Genomic DNA, 13,978 nt, shown 5'->3' with positions numbered 1-13,978 from the left:
GAACAAAACAGCCAAGTAGTCACTGCTATCAACATACAGCTGAGCCCAGAATAGCATGACTGGGTGCTCTGTAGGTTCAGATTGGCCTGCCAGGGCCTCTAGGCCTGCTCGAGAGCATAGCCAAACTTAAGTAGGCTTCAGGATGATAAGGCTCCCGGAGAATGAATCAGTTTTCAGTGTTGCTGGCTGCCTAGGGTGATGCCATGTTTCTTAGGGTTCACGGGGGCTAGGACATGACTAGAGGATGAGTAGCTCTCATTTCCCCAGGCCTTAGGGAGAAATCTGGGCCAGGATCAGAATTGTGATAGTAGCACTATGGTGTCTTAAGCTTTCTGGGGTTCTCAAGGCCTCTTCCGGGGCTGTGGGTTCCTAGGGGCTGACATCCGCCTGCAACAGTCTCCTCAGTAGGTCTCTGCTCGCACGTGGACCACTGCTGATGCTTCTGGGCATCACCTCTCATCCTCTGGACTGTGTTCCAAGATTGCAAATGAATGAGGGGCTCTCTGTGCTTTGTGGGAAAACAGGTCATGGAAATCCTGCATTCTTCTCCCTAAGATCCCCTTGATGAAAGGGGAGAAGATTCCTTGCCACTCGCATATTAAGTCTTGAAAAGACCTGGCAGTTTGCAAAAGGCTCCCCCAGAGACCTAGGTAAAGGAAGCTCCTTATAGAAAGGCTGGAGTCGTCATTCATCCTGGCAGCCCCCAGCTGGGGCTCAATGAATGTGACCTGAACACTCAGAAATATTTCTTAGGTCCCTATCCTGTGGGCCAGGGTTGGAGGGTAGGGAGGTGGAAGAAGAGGTGTGATGGAAACAGCAGTCCAAGGTCCTGATTTCACAGTGTGGTGGTGTGAAATTTGGAGACAGGGGGATCTAGGTTCAGACCTTAACTCTTATGTAACCTGAACTTACTCCCCGTGTGATCTAGAGCACTTCTCTGGACCTTGGCTGTCTCTCTTTGTAGTGAGATGTGCTACCCCCCTTGTATAAGTAGGTACAGCACACATGTCCCTTTGGCCTCCCTGGGGGTCCCCACAGCTCTCTACCTACAGGTGATCTCCGGTTGTGAGCTCAACCGCTGCACAGGATGAGGCAGAATTGCCAGGGAGTCAAGTCCAGTGGTACCCATCACCCAGTGAGGGACTGCATTTGCTTGTTCCTCAGGGTAATAATTATGAGGGGTGTTTCACAGTCTCTTCCAAGGACCCCAGGGGAACTGAGCCCCTGTCGCCTGTGGCATTCAGTTGTTCAGAGCACATCTGTGCTGCCCTCCCTCCCTTCTCTGCAACTGCCGCACTCCCTTACCAGGCTTCCTGGGAGCACTTCCCAAATAGATTACTTATTCCCAAACTACTTACTTCTTGACATAGCAAGTAACCCCAACTAAGAGAGAAGATCAATGAAAGGTCCTGTTGTGATTTTTGGAAGGCATGGAAGTAGGTCATTAATACTGAGAAATATAAAATACGGTAGAAGAAAAAGAGATTACCACCCTCTGAAGTCATCGGGGAAGGCTTCGGGGAAGAGATTACAGGCAACATTTGATCTGATTGCGATAGGTTGTGAAGGATTTGTACATAAGGGGATGGGTCCAGGAAGGGAATATCAGGAGAAGAAACCAAGTTTTGCATCCACTTTTCCAAAGATGTCTACTAAAGCTACATGTGAGTCAGGTGGGCAGACATTGACAAGTCTGTGCGCCAACCTCATCGGGGCACAGAGCATCCCAGCTGGAATGGTCATGGTGCTTTGGCCTTGCCCTCCCTCGGCACACTTTCAAGTACACGATGCAAGGGTTGTGCTTGCTTTCTGCCCCTGAAGTGTAGCCCTGTCACTTCTTATCTTTGCCAAGACGTTTGTCACAATCCATGAATCCCCAGCAAACACTCGGCCCCGTTGTCCACCACAGCATCCCCGGGTCTCGAGTCTTCTGAAGGCATCAGGGAGGTTTCTGCCCAAGGTTTCTTAGGCTTCTTGGGGGATTATGGGCCGACTCCTTGCCTGAACCTCATAGGACTCGCTAGGGCTGTGTCCCCCAATTTGGAGACATTAGGCTTGTGTTTGTTTCACTTATCTGATGGTCCATCACCATTTGAACACATGAATGCAAGTTGCCCTGGTCTACCCAGAGGTAGACCTGTCAGAAATGAAGAGACAAGAAGGAGGAACTGTTTCGTGGTACCCAAGACACGTCTTTGCTGCCTATTGACTGTAGTTCCTTGTTTAACAAGGCATTTTCACCAGGGACTTTCGTTCAACTAGAATCTTACAAAAGTGGTAATCAGATAGTTAAAAGCAGAGTCCCCCCTGATGAGGTGAGCGTGGTTGGAAGAAGTTCTACCAGCTCAGATGGCATAAGAGGAGGGAAGTGGAGGGAGAAAGGTGATGATTATGCACACCATTTGCCTTCTGTAGCTTCATAGTACCTGGCAACCCATTTGGGACCTCCCAGATGAATTCAGTTCTAATGTGCCAGAAACCGATCTCTTGATTTCTACTCTGAAGGAAGGAGAGCTGAAAGACAACAGCTCATGTAGTCAGGATTAAAACTCTGAAGAGGTGAAAAATCTGTCTCTCGGGGCATCTGGGTGGCTCAGTGGGTTAAGCCTCTGCTTTTGGCTTGGGTCCTGATCCTGGAGTCTTGGGATCAAGCCCTGCCTCGGGCTCTCTGCTCAGCAGGGAGCCTGCTTCCCCCTGCCTCTGCCTGCCTCTGCCTGCTTGTGATCTCTGTCTGTCAAATGAATAAGTAAAATCTTTACAAAAAAAAAAAAAATCTGTCTCTCAGTCTTACAAACTTTGCTCTTCTCTTTCAGAGGTTCCAAAAACAGAACAGACTTTTGAAGAACGACTGATACTCAAAGCTTTCTTGCTGAAGTTTGTCAATGCCTACTCACCCATCTTCTATGTGGCCTTTTTCAAGGGGAGGTAAGTACACTGGTTTCACACATGGAAGACTGGATCCTCAGCTAGAGTTAGCTTGTGCACACTGCCAATGTACACCTTCTTCCAGCCCCACCACATTGTTCGTGAAGTAGTGGCATTAGCGTTACATCATTTTGGATAGAATCTTCAGATTGTGATAACCAGGGACACTACAGGATTTGACCCTGGACTCCAAAGGAAATCTCAGAATAATCTGGGACTCCCAACTTCGAGCACGAGATAGGAGGGAATTTCAGGTCTGGCGAGTGGTTCTTAGGTCTTGCAATGCCTTTTGGACACTAGCTACCTTGAGTTAGCACAGATATCACAGGTTAAGGGCATTGTGAAGGATTTGTACATAAGGGGATGGGTCTCACGAGACTGCCCTCACTCCAGACATGAGCTGCAGGCTCTGGGGTACCTGTGCCACTCATGATTCAGACCAACTGGCTACGACCACTAACGCCTCAGGTTTGCTCATTCTCTAGATTGACTCACAGAACTCAGGAATGTCCTATACTTAAAATAACGGTTTTATTATAGAAAGAGGGTACAAATCCAAACCAGCAAATGGGAGAGGCACATAGGGTGAGGTTTAGGAGGGTCCTAAACAGAAGCTTCCAGGTCCTGCAGATGCACTAGTTTCCTGGCACATTGATGTGTCCCACCACCCAGGAAGCTCATTCAAGCCTCTGTGTCCAAAATTTATAAGGTTGCAGTACGTAGGTCTGATTGGTTGAATCATTCACCATGTAACTGGGCTCAGGGGCTCAGGGCCAACCCCCACCCCTCCCACCTCACCTCACCCCAACACTACCCACCCTCCCCCCCCCACCCTGCACTCACACAGTTGGTTTTTGTGTCCTCCATTCCTGAGTAATCTCATTAGCATAAATTTAGGTATAGTCCCAAGAGCCCACCGTGAATAACAAAGAGAATCCTCTGGGGAAATTCTAAAGATTTAGGTGATTCTCTAAGAACCAGCAACAAAGAATCTAGTCAGATTCTTTATTATGCAAAATGTCTAGATGTAAAATCACTTCTGATAACTATTTCTCATGGTCAGGTCAGTTGGCTGCCTATAAGGAGATTTCCCAGTAGGCATTAACTTTGTCAGGAAAGCTTCCCTAAGACCAACATCTCATGAAGCAGGCATCCATAACAAGAGCTACTATTGTGCATATTTGATAGTTTCTTACAAATAGGTTTGTGACAAAACCACAATCCCTTCTGGGGAATCTCTGCCCTTGACCCTTATGAAATTAGAGTAGCAGAGAGACTGTTCGTATTAATGGATATATACTCCACTAGTGTTTTCTCTCTAGATTTAATATCAATAGCAAGTTTCATACATAGATATTCTAGGCCAAAAAATACGGTCCTGACCCTTTAGATAAATCTGTGGTCTGTTGAAAGAGATGGTATTGTAAACAGCCCGGGCAATGAGTTGCCATCAGAGAAGTATCAAGAAAGTGTTGGGGAAATACTTAATTGTGAACAGACAGACTTCACAGAGAAGGAAAGATTTGAGCTGAGCCTTAAACAGATGGGTAGGATTTCCACAGGTAGATGAGGGGTAACAGTTCAAGAAGGAGTCTTCTCATTACCTGGCTGTTCTGTGATTGGCTTTTTCCTCTCAACCTCCCCCCGCCCCCCACCTTCTCCGTCTTCTTGTCCTCCAATAAGGTAGACCCTACTTGGAGGAGGAAGGAGGCTGGCTGTTTCCGTGCCTTTAAATATACTCAGTAGGAAGTTTGAATTATTCTTTTCTGATCCCAGGAATCACTGCTTGTGACTTTGGCCTGTCTCCCCCTCCATTTCCTGGGAGATCAGAAGCTCTCACTGAGGAGCTGTGAACAGAACTCAGTTCTTGAGATTAGTTGAGGGATGATGGTGAACAGATAGTACACTTAGGGATAATCCAAACCTCCTGGTCTTGAGGCTCAGAAACTGTCACAGATACCCATACATGGGACCTTCCCAGTCCCTTGCCAGCCCCCGCCTCAGCCCTTGTCCCCTGGAACTCAGTTGAGAGGTGAACCCTCAACGGTGCAGGTGACAGCTAGCTGATAACACAGTGTACACGCCCACGCCTGGGTGATTTAGTGCCCACCCTGGCCAGTTCTTTCCACGAGGGTATTGGCCACTGCCTCATCCACTCAGAAGGCAGGCCTTCCAGCGGCCCTGCCTTCTCCTTCCCTAACTCTCCCACACTTCTGGACTTCAGGTTCGTGGGCAGACCTGGAAGCTACGTCTACGTGTTCGATGGTTACCGCATGGAAGAGGCAAGTACAGCCTGACTGGTGGTGGGTCGGTGCCCCCTGCCCTGCCCCGGGCCCCAATCTTGCCTGTCTCCCTCAGCAGCATGCCTCACTTCTTGCCCTTTCTTCTCTGAGCTCCATTTGGTCTAACCAGTCTTCTGTGATCTTCTTTTCTGGGCAGTGTGCTCCGGGGGGCTGCCTCATGGAGCTCTGCATTCAGCTCAGCATCATCATGTTGGGGAAGCAGCTGATCCAGAACAACATCTTTGAGATCGGAGTCCCGTATGTAATGAACCCCTCTTCCTCCTCCTCTCTCCCCACAGGGCCGGACTTCCAGCACAATGCTCCCGGCCTCCTCCTTTCAGAGAGCCTTGTTGTCTACTCCTGGTAGATAGTTTTCCCCATGAGGCATGGCCCCTCCCACAAGACTTGTTTTCTGATCTGATTTGGGAGGTTTGAGGCTTAGAAGGATTCATGAGCACTTGTTGCAGTAACATAATGGCTAAGTGGCAGAGCTAGGAGTCAGGTAGCTTGGACCTCGAAGTGTGAAATACATTTAATGCTCACTATAACAACAACAACAAAAATCTCATCATAGTGGATATAAGTGAACACAAAAATTTGGAAAAATTGTGTAATAATTTAGAGCAATTTCCCTAAGGAGCTGTGGGATATGTGATTTTAGGAGGGGAAGGATGCAGAACCGGTAAAGCCCAGACTGGATCTTCACATGGATCTTCTCTCCCATCCCACGTTGTTTGATACAGATTTCACAGAAGGACCTCTTTCAGTTAGGTATTGCGTGGAGATAGTCACGAGAAGAAACGTGGACTCACAGGCACTGGGTCTAAAAGAAACAAATACTCAATAATGAAAATCTACCTTCAGGTCAAAGAAAAATACAAGCCTCCCCCCCAATCTTGCTTTTTCTATTGCTTTTTGGTATTCACGTACCATTTTAGGTGTTTTTCTTTTTGGTGTTCATGTACCATTTTAGGTGTTTTTCTGCCCTCACCTTGAGACAGTCTTGGAAGCCCCTTGGGTGTATGCTTTTCTTGGAGGAGGATGGGTAAGAACGTCCATGTCTGGGTGTCTCTCACCTCCCTGCTTAAGCCAGCCTCTAGTCACCAGTCAGGATGTGATCACTTTTGAGAAACTCCACCCTCTGAAAGTGTACCCAGTTCCTAGCTTTCTGATTGAAAGCCATTCAGAGATAGTCAAGCGAAGCTAGTGAAACACATGGTCACCGTTCTCTAAGAGCTTACCATCTCAGAGAGAGACCACATTTGTTATGGATAAACATCCAGAAAATATACAGACCGAGAAAAGATGTACCAAGCTACATCTGGCTCCTTTGAAGCTCCAAGAGCAGCCCCTCCATTCCTGCTACAAAGGAAAGTCTCTGTTCTCCTCCAGACATCTGGGGAAGACACCTGTCCTTCCAGTGCGTCGTACTCTGCTCTGGACGGAATTGTATACAGCTTGCAGACATGAGACTTACTTATCCCTGGACATCTGCTCTACTGCTTAGTCCATTCACTCTGGACCCAGAGGCCATTTATAGAGGATAGGAGAGGCAAGAGCTCAGGCATATGTTTGGACAGTGTATTGGCATGTCCCGTCACCCATCAACTCCATCGGCTCCATAACAGATGAAATTAACACACGGCTGTTTGCCTTGAAGGCTCAATTTTCTTGTTTATGCTTGATGTGTGTTTAATATGCCACACATTAATTGATGGCAATTGCACAGTGACACATAAAGCTGTGGGCAAGCCACTTCTCTAAGTCTTGCTGTCCTCCTCTCTAAGGTGTTCTCATTTCAGCTCTGACATTCAGTAAACTTCTTCTCTATTCAGTGACACTGGACACCACTGCTTCCAAAAAGAGGTCACTTCTGTTTCAAAAGATCATTCCTCATTTCAGTTTCTTGTCTGCTAGAGGACACATACAACATAATTCTGTAGTTAATTTCATATATATATATGTATATATATATAAACTACTTAAGATATGTAGTTAATCATAAAAATAAATATGTAATTAATCCCTGAGGATTTAGAGCAAAAATTCTTCTACCAGGCCCAGTGTCTTTTATCTCCAGAGCTCTTTGTAATTCTGCAGGTTGTTTTCTGAGTTTGGCCACATGAAATCATTATGATGGTGATTATTGGATTTTCCACTCCCTACTCGGAGCCCACTCTCAAGAAATTGGACCCCACCCAATCCAGAGTTCAAGCATCTGGCATTACCCTTATGTGGGACACCATTGAGAAACATGACATAAGCAAGAGAATAAAAAGGAGTCTTTTGCAGTTAAGAGAGACATGGCAGTAAGGAAGGAGAGGTATAAATTCCAAAACAGACTCAGTGGTCTTGAATTTTGTAGAGGAGGTAGCTCATCTCAGTAGGACGGAGATTGTCCAACAGATCTAGATTTAAATTGAAGCTTTTTAATATACTCACTCTGTGACCTTGTTAAAGTTATCCTAAAAAGATTTTCATACACCATGGCTTATGTAAAAATAAAGGTTGGATGAATGCCCAGCTGCCTAGAAAATAGAAAATACGGAGTCCAAGAAAGGAGGAACCATTCTTCGGGGTTCCAGGCAGCCTGGGGGTCCTGAACATCATTACCTTTATGTTTTTAAGTGATGCTTTGTGAGTGTTTCAAGTCCAAGAATGAGATTGAAAAGACCAAGTCAGGAGCACGGTCTTTCTCTTCTGTTCAGGACCTAACGGCTTTTGACTCCTGTGCCTTCAGGTTCTTTCCTTAGAGGAGATAAATACCAGTCTTAGAGGCTGATTGATTTTTAAAAACAGAAGCAAGTCTGAGAAGTTAGGTGATTATACTAGTTAATGATACTTGGGATGGAGACACCTGGGTGGCTCAGTCGGTTAAGCCACTGCCTTCGGCTCAGGTCATGATCCCAGGGTCCTGGGATTGAGTCCCAAATCAGGCTCCTTGCTCGGTGGGGAGCCTGCTTCTCTCCGCCTCTGCTGCCACTCTGCCTGCTTATGTTCTCTCTCTCTTTCCTCTCTCTCTCTCTCTGACAAATAAATAAATAAAATCTTAAAAAAAAGAAAGAATACTTGGGATGAAAAAATATAAGATTATACAGTTAGAAGATGTTTATCAACTACTTCTGAAAGTGATTTTCTAAGATTCCTCCCAAAGAAAATTTCGAAATATTAAAGACTATCTAATTGGCTTTTATCAGTAGCCAGTCAATAGCAATAATTTATTTGTCTCCTCGAGGGTGAAACATTCTCACTAGATTCTGTGTGTGGGCGTATCTTGCAAAAATTACTATAACCACAATTTTGATGCCCTTGAGAATCTTACAGTCCAGTAGGTTTCTTGTAGAACATTATTTCCCAACTTCAGTGATTTGTGAACTAACTTTTAAAGTTTTTTTTTTTCTCCATACCTACCTAAACAGTTATCTGCATATTCATTTCCTCTAGATCAACTCACTTTTAAAATCCATAACATTTCTGAAAATGGAAAATGAATGCCACCAGCTACCAGGAATTGCAAAGCACGGTAGAAAGAAACGCGATTGAAGTAAACCCTATTAATTAAAGAACGGATGACTTGGCCTGAGATCTGTATTCTCTCTCTGATAAAGGAAAACTGTGTGGGCCCTGGGGTGTTGTTAAAGACATGCCAGCCACAGACCTGGGTTTTCTCCTTGACCACAGTTTGAGGGCCTGAACAACCGCAGGGAAGGAAAGAACTCTGCCTGATGTTCTCGGTGAGATGAAGGCCAAGTGTAGCGACCTCCAGAGGTGTCCCAGTGAACTGCAGGTGCAAAGGGCATGTTGCTCGGGAACAGCATCACCTCTCTAGCAACAGCATCACCTGCTGATCCCACTGGTTTCCACAAGGCTGGGGCAGAGGCAGGCATGTCTGTGGATACCATACAGCTCCCCTGGGGGGCCCAGATAAGCCTTGCCAGCTCGCCCAGACTCTCCTTTGCCACCCCTTGAATCTCGCAGGTGCTGGATCTGCCCCGAAATCCGCAGAGCCGTGCAGTAGCCCGGCTTGTCCAGGCACCTTCCCCCAGGCAGCTGCAGTCCCACCTCATCCAGGCCCTATTCCGAGGCCCTGGGGATGAAAGAAACACAGTGCTTCAAAGGGATGCAGTAAAGCTGGGAGCAGTAGGCCCTTTAAGGGCAGCTCTGTGACTAATTGAGGACACGATAATAAATAAAACTGGATTGCGTGATCTGGCCTTGGACTCTCCCCACTCAGCAACCCCAGGCTCCTGGGGCCTGACGGAGTTGCGACAGATGCTTTCCAGAGAGGCGTCGGATGGTTTTAAACATCACAGGCCCCAGAACAACTCTCACCGGCAGCTCCCTCTGGCATGACTTCCGACATGGCGGGCAGTGTGGCAGAATGGGATCTTGTGCTATTTATTACTGGAGTCCCCTGATGGGGGTTCCCATTCCCTCCCCTGCCACTGCCCCTCTGTGTCCCGCCTTTCCCACATGTGTTTGTGCAAGATAGACTTTGCATCCTGATTGCATGGGGCCCCTGACACAAGCCACCCATGTCCTAACTTCTCACTATAATTTTATCTCCGACTTCGCTCCAGTCTTCCTTGAAGCAAAATTGGAAATGGGCCTTTTATTATTAAGAAGCTTTTTTTTTTTTTTGATAAGAGAGAAAATGCTATCTTTTTCAAATGCCAGATTCTCTCCTGGGTAAAGTCTGAGGCAGACAGAGCAAATCCATGAATACTCCCACCAGCAAACTGTCCCCCATCCCTATTCTTTCTAAAAACACCAGATCACATTCCAAAATAGCTATAATGTACCTTGGACATGGACAGCAAGATTTTATAAACTTTCTGCTTCCCCCCCCCCCCAAATGTGATAAATACTACATTTCAAGACATAAAACAGTCTCTCTTTAAAGCCATCACAGGCGAAGGAGGTCTGTGTTCCTGAAGACAGTGGAATCTGGCCATGAATCAGAAGTTTAAGGAACAAATTTGAACCTTGTCAGGTGTCGAAGAAAAGAATACATAGCTGAGGTTGCTGTGTTCCTCTTCTTTGGCCCATTTAGGGCTTGATTCTGCCTTCTCTGATAAGGCTTGAGGCGTGTGGAGCCTGAGTCTGAGGAGGGCTGCCTGGGGCCCAGATTCCTGTGGCAGGAAGGCCTTAAGGTGTGATAGACAATCACCATGGTCTTGGGGTAAGCCCACGGGGCACAAGCAAAGGAAAGACTCTGAGCCTTCCGGACAGTTTCTCAGACCTGTCATTAAAAAGGGACGGAAAAACAGCAGAGCGGATGAAAAGGACAAGGGGGGTAACATCAAAGGAGTTATTTTAACGAGCGAGTGCATCATACGGTCGGAGTCATAATATGAAGTTTTCCAAACGGCCCATCTGTTATACAATTTGCGGGATTCCTGTTAAATCCTGTTCTCGAGGGACTTTCTTTATTAATTTTTTTAATGCTCACTGAGATCAGCAGGAGGGGAACTTTTGGGAAGAAATGGTGCATAAGAATTATTTAAGGATATTTTTTTTTCCCCTCATCGTCCTTGACAGTCTTTCCTGAAACTCCCCTTATGCCCTTCCCTTCTTTGCCACTTAGGCTCACAGTTGACCTTCTGTTTTCCTACAACGGCTGCTTTCTTGCCCTTGGAAGGCTCTACTCCCTCTCTCCATCCCTTGACTGTTAGTATTCCTTCCCTGTGCTCCCTCCATAGGTGGGGCTCATTGCTGGGGTGTTGGTTCCTCTCTCCAGGATGATTCATATTATTGTTGGCTTCTATCCAGACCTGTTTTAAGGGCTCTAGACCCATGTATAAAATGCTTACTAGATATCTCTACTTAGTTATCATGTGGGATCCTCTTCCTCAACCATTCCTCCTCCCCTTCATCAAAATGGCCTCTTCTCTAGTGTTCCTGTCATAGCAAACTGTATCACCATCCACACCCATCCTGAAGACCCTAGAATGGTCCTTATTCCTCCTTCTGCTTCCCTTACCAGCTTCTTAACTCTGCTTCTTGAGTCGTCTCTATCTGTCCTCATGTCCACTGAGGTCACTGTGGACTCTGTGACCATAATCTCTCATGTCAGCCTCTGCCTAAGATGGCTGACAAGGCCTTCCATACTGTGAACCTGCACTACCTTTTCACTCTTCTGTTTCCTTACTTTTTCTCTCCTACTACCTGCTCTGAGCATTTTGAACTCCTTTCAGTCCCTTCTCTGAGCCATTTTCATATTTGCCTTGAGCCATTGAACAAATATTGCACAGATAATCCTCTCTGCCTAGAACACACCTTCTCCCTCTTTCCCATAGTTCCATCATCTTTCATCATTTAGTTGGTTTACATATCTCCTCAAACTTTCCCTGATTTAGATCAAGTTAATTTTCTGCTTTCATAATTACCTGAATTTCTAACTTCATAATACTCATTACACATTACTGGCAGCACTTATTTAAGTGTCCACTTTCCCCTGCTAGATCACCTCATTAAACACATCAGATGTCATGTTTTTGCCTGCAGACCATCCTCTGGGAATCTTCATTCTCCTGTTCAAACCAAAACTGTTTGTTCACTAAACCTTCTGCGTAGCTACCAATCCAGTTAGATCCAACACTTCCTTTTTCTAATGGATTTCTTGTTTGCTGGATTCCACTGTTTCCTCTCTTGTTTTATATCCTTGATTGGTGAAATTCAGCCTCCCAGAACTTAATGAGGGTGGATGCCTAGAAGGATATCTTTTTTAAAACCCTGCATGGTTTACATCTCTTTATTCTGCCTTTGCACTTGATGTATAATTTGGCTGGGTATAAAATCCCTTGCTAAAAATAATTTGCCTTCTCAATATTAATAATTTTTTCTAGTATTTTCTAGTGTCAAGGGCTGATGTTGAGAGTTCTATTTTTTGTTTCCAAATAAATTTTAGAGAATCTGTCTCTCTGGATAGGGAAGCTTTTATTCCTAGAGTGGTGAAAGCTCATGATGACAGGCTTTGGTGGAAGTCCTTTTTCTTATCATTATCCTGAGTAGATCCTTCCAATCAGACAATGCATATCTTTCAGCTCTGGGATATTTTCTTGTATTGCCTTGTACTTTCCTTACAATTTTCTCTGTCTTCTCTTTATGATTAAATATTGGAGTTGCTAGACTAATTAATTTTATCTTTTCTTTCTTGTCCATTTATTTGTCTTTTCTAATTTTTTCTGCGAGTTTATTAATTTTTTAACTTTCTACCATTTTTTTGGATTTATTGCAGATCTAAATTTCCCCAGCTCATTTTTTCCTCTGAATAAACTTTTTACTCCTGCTGGTATTGGGAAAATAGTAGTCACCTGGGAAATATGGGTAGAAAGAGACACTAGGGTCTGCTCTTCCTTAACGAGTGCACTGACCAATCACTATTGCCTGCCTTTGACGATACCTGGTGCCTGAAACTCCTGAGCCCTTCTGAGATTGCAGCATGAGTTGGCTTGCTTTTCTCTTCTGTCTTTCCCTGTAGAGACTTGGTCCCTACTCAGCCATCATGGCTTTACTAACCCCTTTATCTACTGTCTCTCTTCCAAGATATTTATTAATATCTCTCATACCCTGTTGACTCTTTTCTTTAACCTTGTGGTTTTAGACATTTTAAAATTCATTCACTGTCATTTTAGTAGCATTTCAGAAGTGAAAAGGATATAAGTATGTGCTCAATTTTCCATATTTAATTAAAACTACTGATTGTTCTTTACTAAAGATTTGGCCAAGTTTTCTGATTACTGGTATCTGGAGCAAAAGTCTCAATTTGAGTTTTAATTCTGGACCTCCCTTTCATCCATCCTTCCCTCTCTCTCCTTTCGCTTTATTTCTTTTCTTCTCTCTCTCCTTTATTTTTTTTCTTCACGTCTTCTGTCTTGACCTGCAGGAAGGGTCTCAGCCAGTCCACACTGTTTGGCTTCAGAAACTTTAGGCTCCTCCTAGGTTTTTCTTAATTTATTATTATTACAGAATTACTGTTTGCTTTTTACCATGAAATATTGCATTTTACTGCTGCTTCTATGGATCTCAGCTTATTCTTTAAATCCTTCTGTGATGGTAATGTGATGATGATGATGGTGGTGGTGGTGGTAGTGATGATAAGAACAAGGATAAGCCCTAAGTTAAGCATGTTACATAGATTATCTCCTTTAACTGACCTTAAGGACTAGTTAATATTTATTTTCTCATAGATAAAATTAAGTTTTGTTTTTTTTAAAGATTTTATTTATTTATTTGGCAGACTGAGAGACAGTGAGAGAGGGAACACAAACAGGAGGAGTGATAGAGGGAGAAGCAGGCTCTCTGCTGAACAGGGAGCCCAATGCTGGGATTGATCCTAGGACCCTGGGATCATGACCTGAGCCAAAGGCAGATGCTCAACAACTGAGCCACCCAGGTACCCCAAAGTTTCTGGAGTTTTAATAGCCTGACCCAGAAAATACACCTGGTGAGCTATGAAATTAGGTCTTAAGTAATTATTTTCTGCCATCAAAGATCAGACTTTCCCCCACTACACTACATCACTATACCCCATTTTCTTGATAGCAAGTGATATTATTACATAGGACACTGATCAAAACATTATTTTGAACTATTAGATTTCCACTAACTGTCAGGAGCATATTTAAAATGGAAGCCATACCTAAATGATATTGCGAATGCTTTTCTGGAAATAGCTGCATAGAGGTTAGATGATCCCATGTGGGCAGTGTTGGGGGAATTCCTGCATTGGATGGAGCATGGACTTCAAAATCCCTTTAACTCTTCAA

General features: G+C 44.8%; 1 protein-coding gene across 1 annotated transcript in view; it reads left to right on the top strand.

Annotated features, from left to right (window-relative positions):
- ANO2 (anoctamin 2) overlaps positions 1–13,978 on the top strand; it is a 348,569-nt gene that overhangs the window by 290,742 nt on the left and 43,849 nt on the right. Inside the window, exons 17-19 of the mRNA XM_059184572.1 lie at positions 2,814–2,925; positions 5,150–5,207; positions 5,365–5,465. Of these exons, the coding sequence (XP_059040555.1) occupies positions 2,814–2,925; positions 5,150–5,207; positions 5,365–5,465 (271 nt within the window). The remainder of the gene's footprint in view (positions 1–2,813; positions 2,926–5,149; positions 5,208–5,364; positions 5,466–13,978) is intronic.

Source organism: Mustela lutreola, chromosome 8, assembly GCF_030435805.1.
Source record: "Mustela lutreola isolate mMusLut2 chromosome 8, mMusLut2.pri, whole genome shotgun sequence".
NCBI lineage: Eukaryota > Metazoa > Chordata > Mammalia > Carnivora > Mustelidae > Mustela > Mustela lutreola.
The sequence above is the reverse complement of the archived record's forward strand: the minus strand, read 5'-3'. Positions and strand labels throughout refer to the sequence as shown.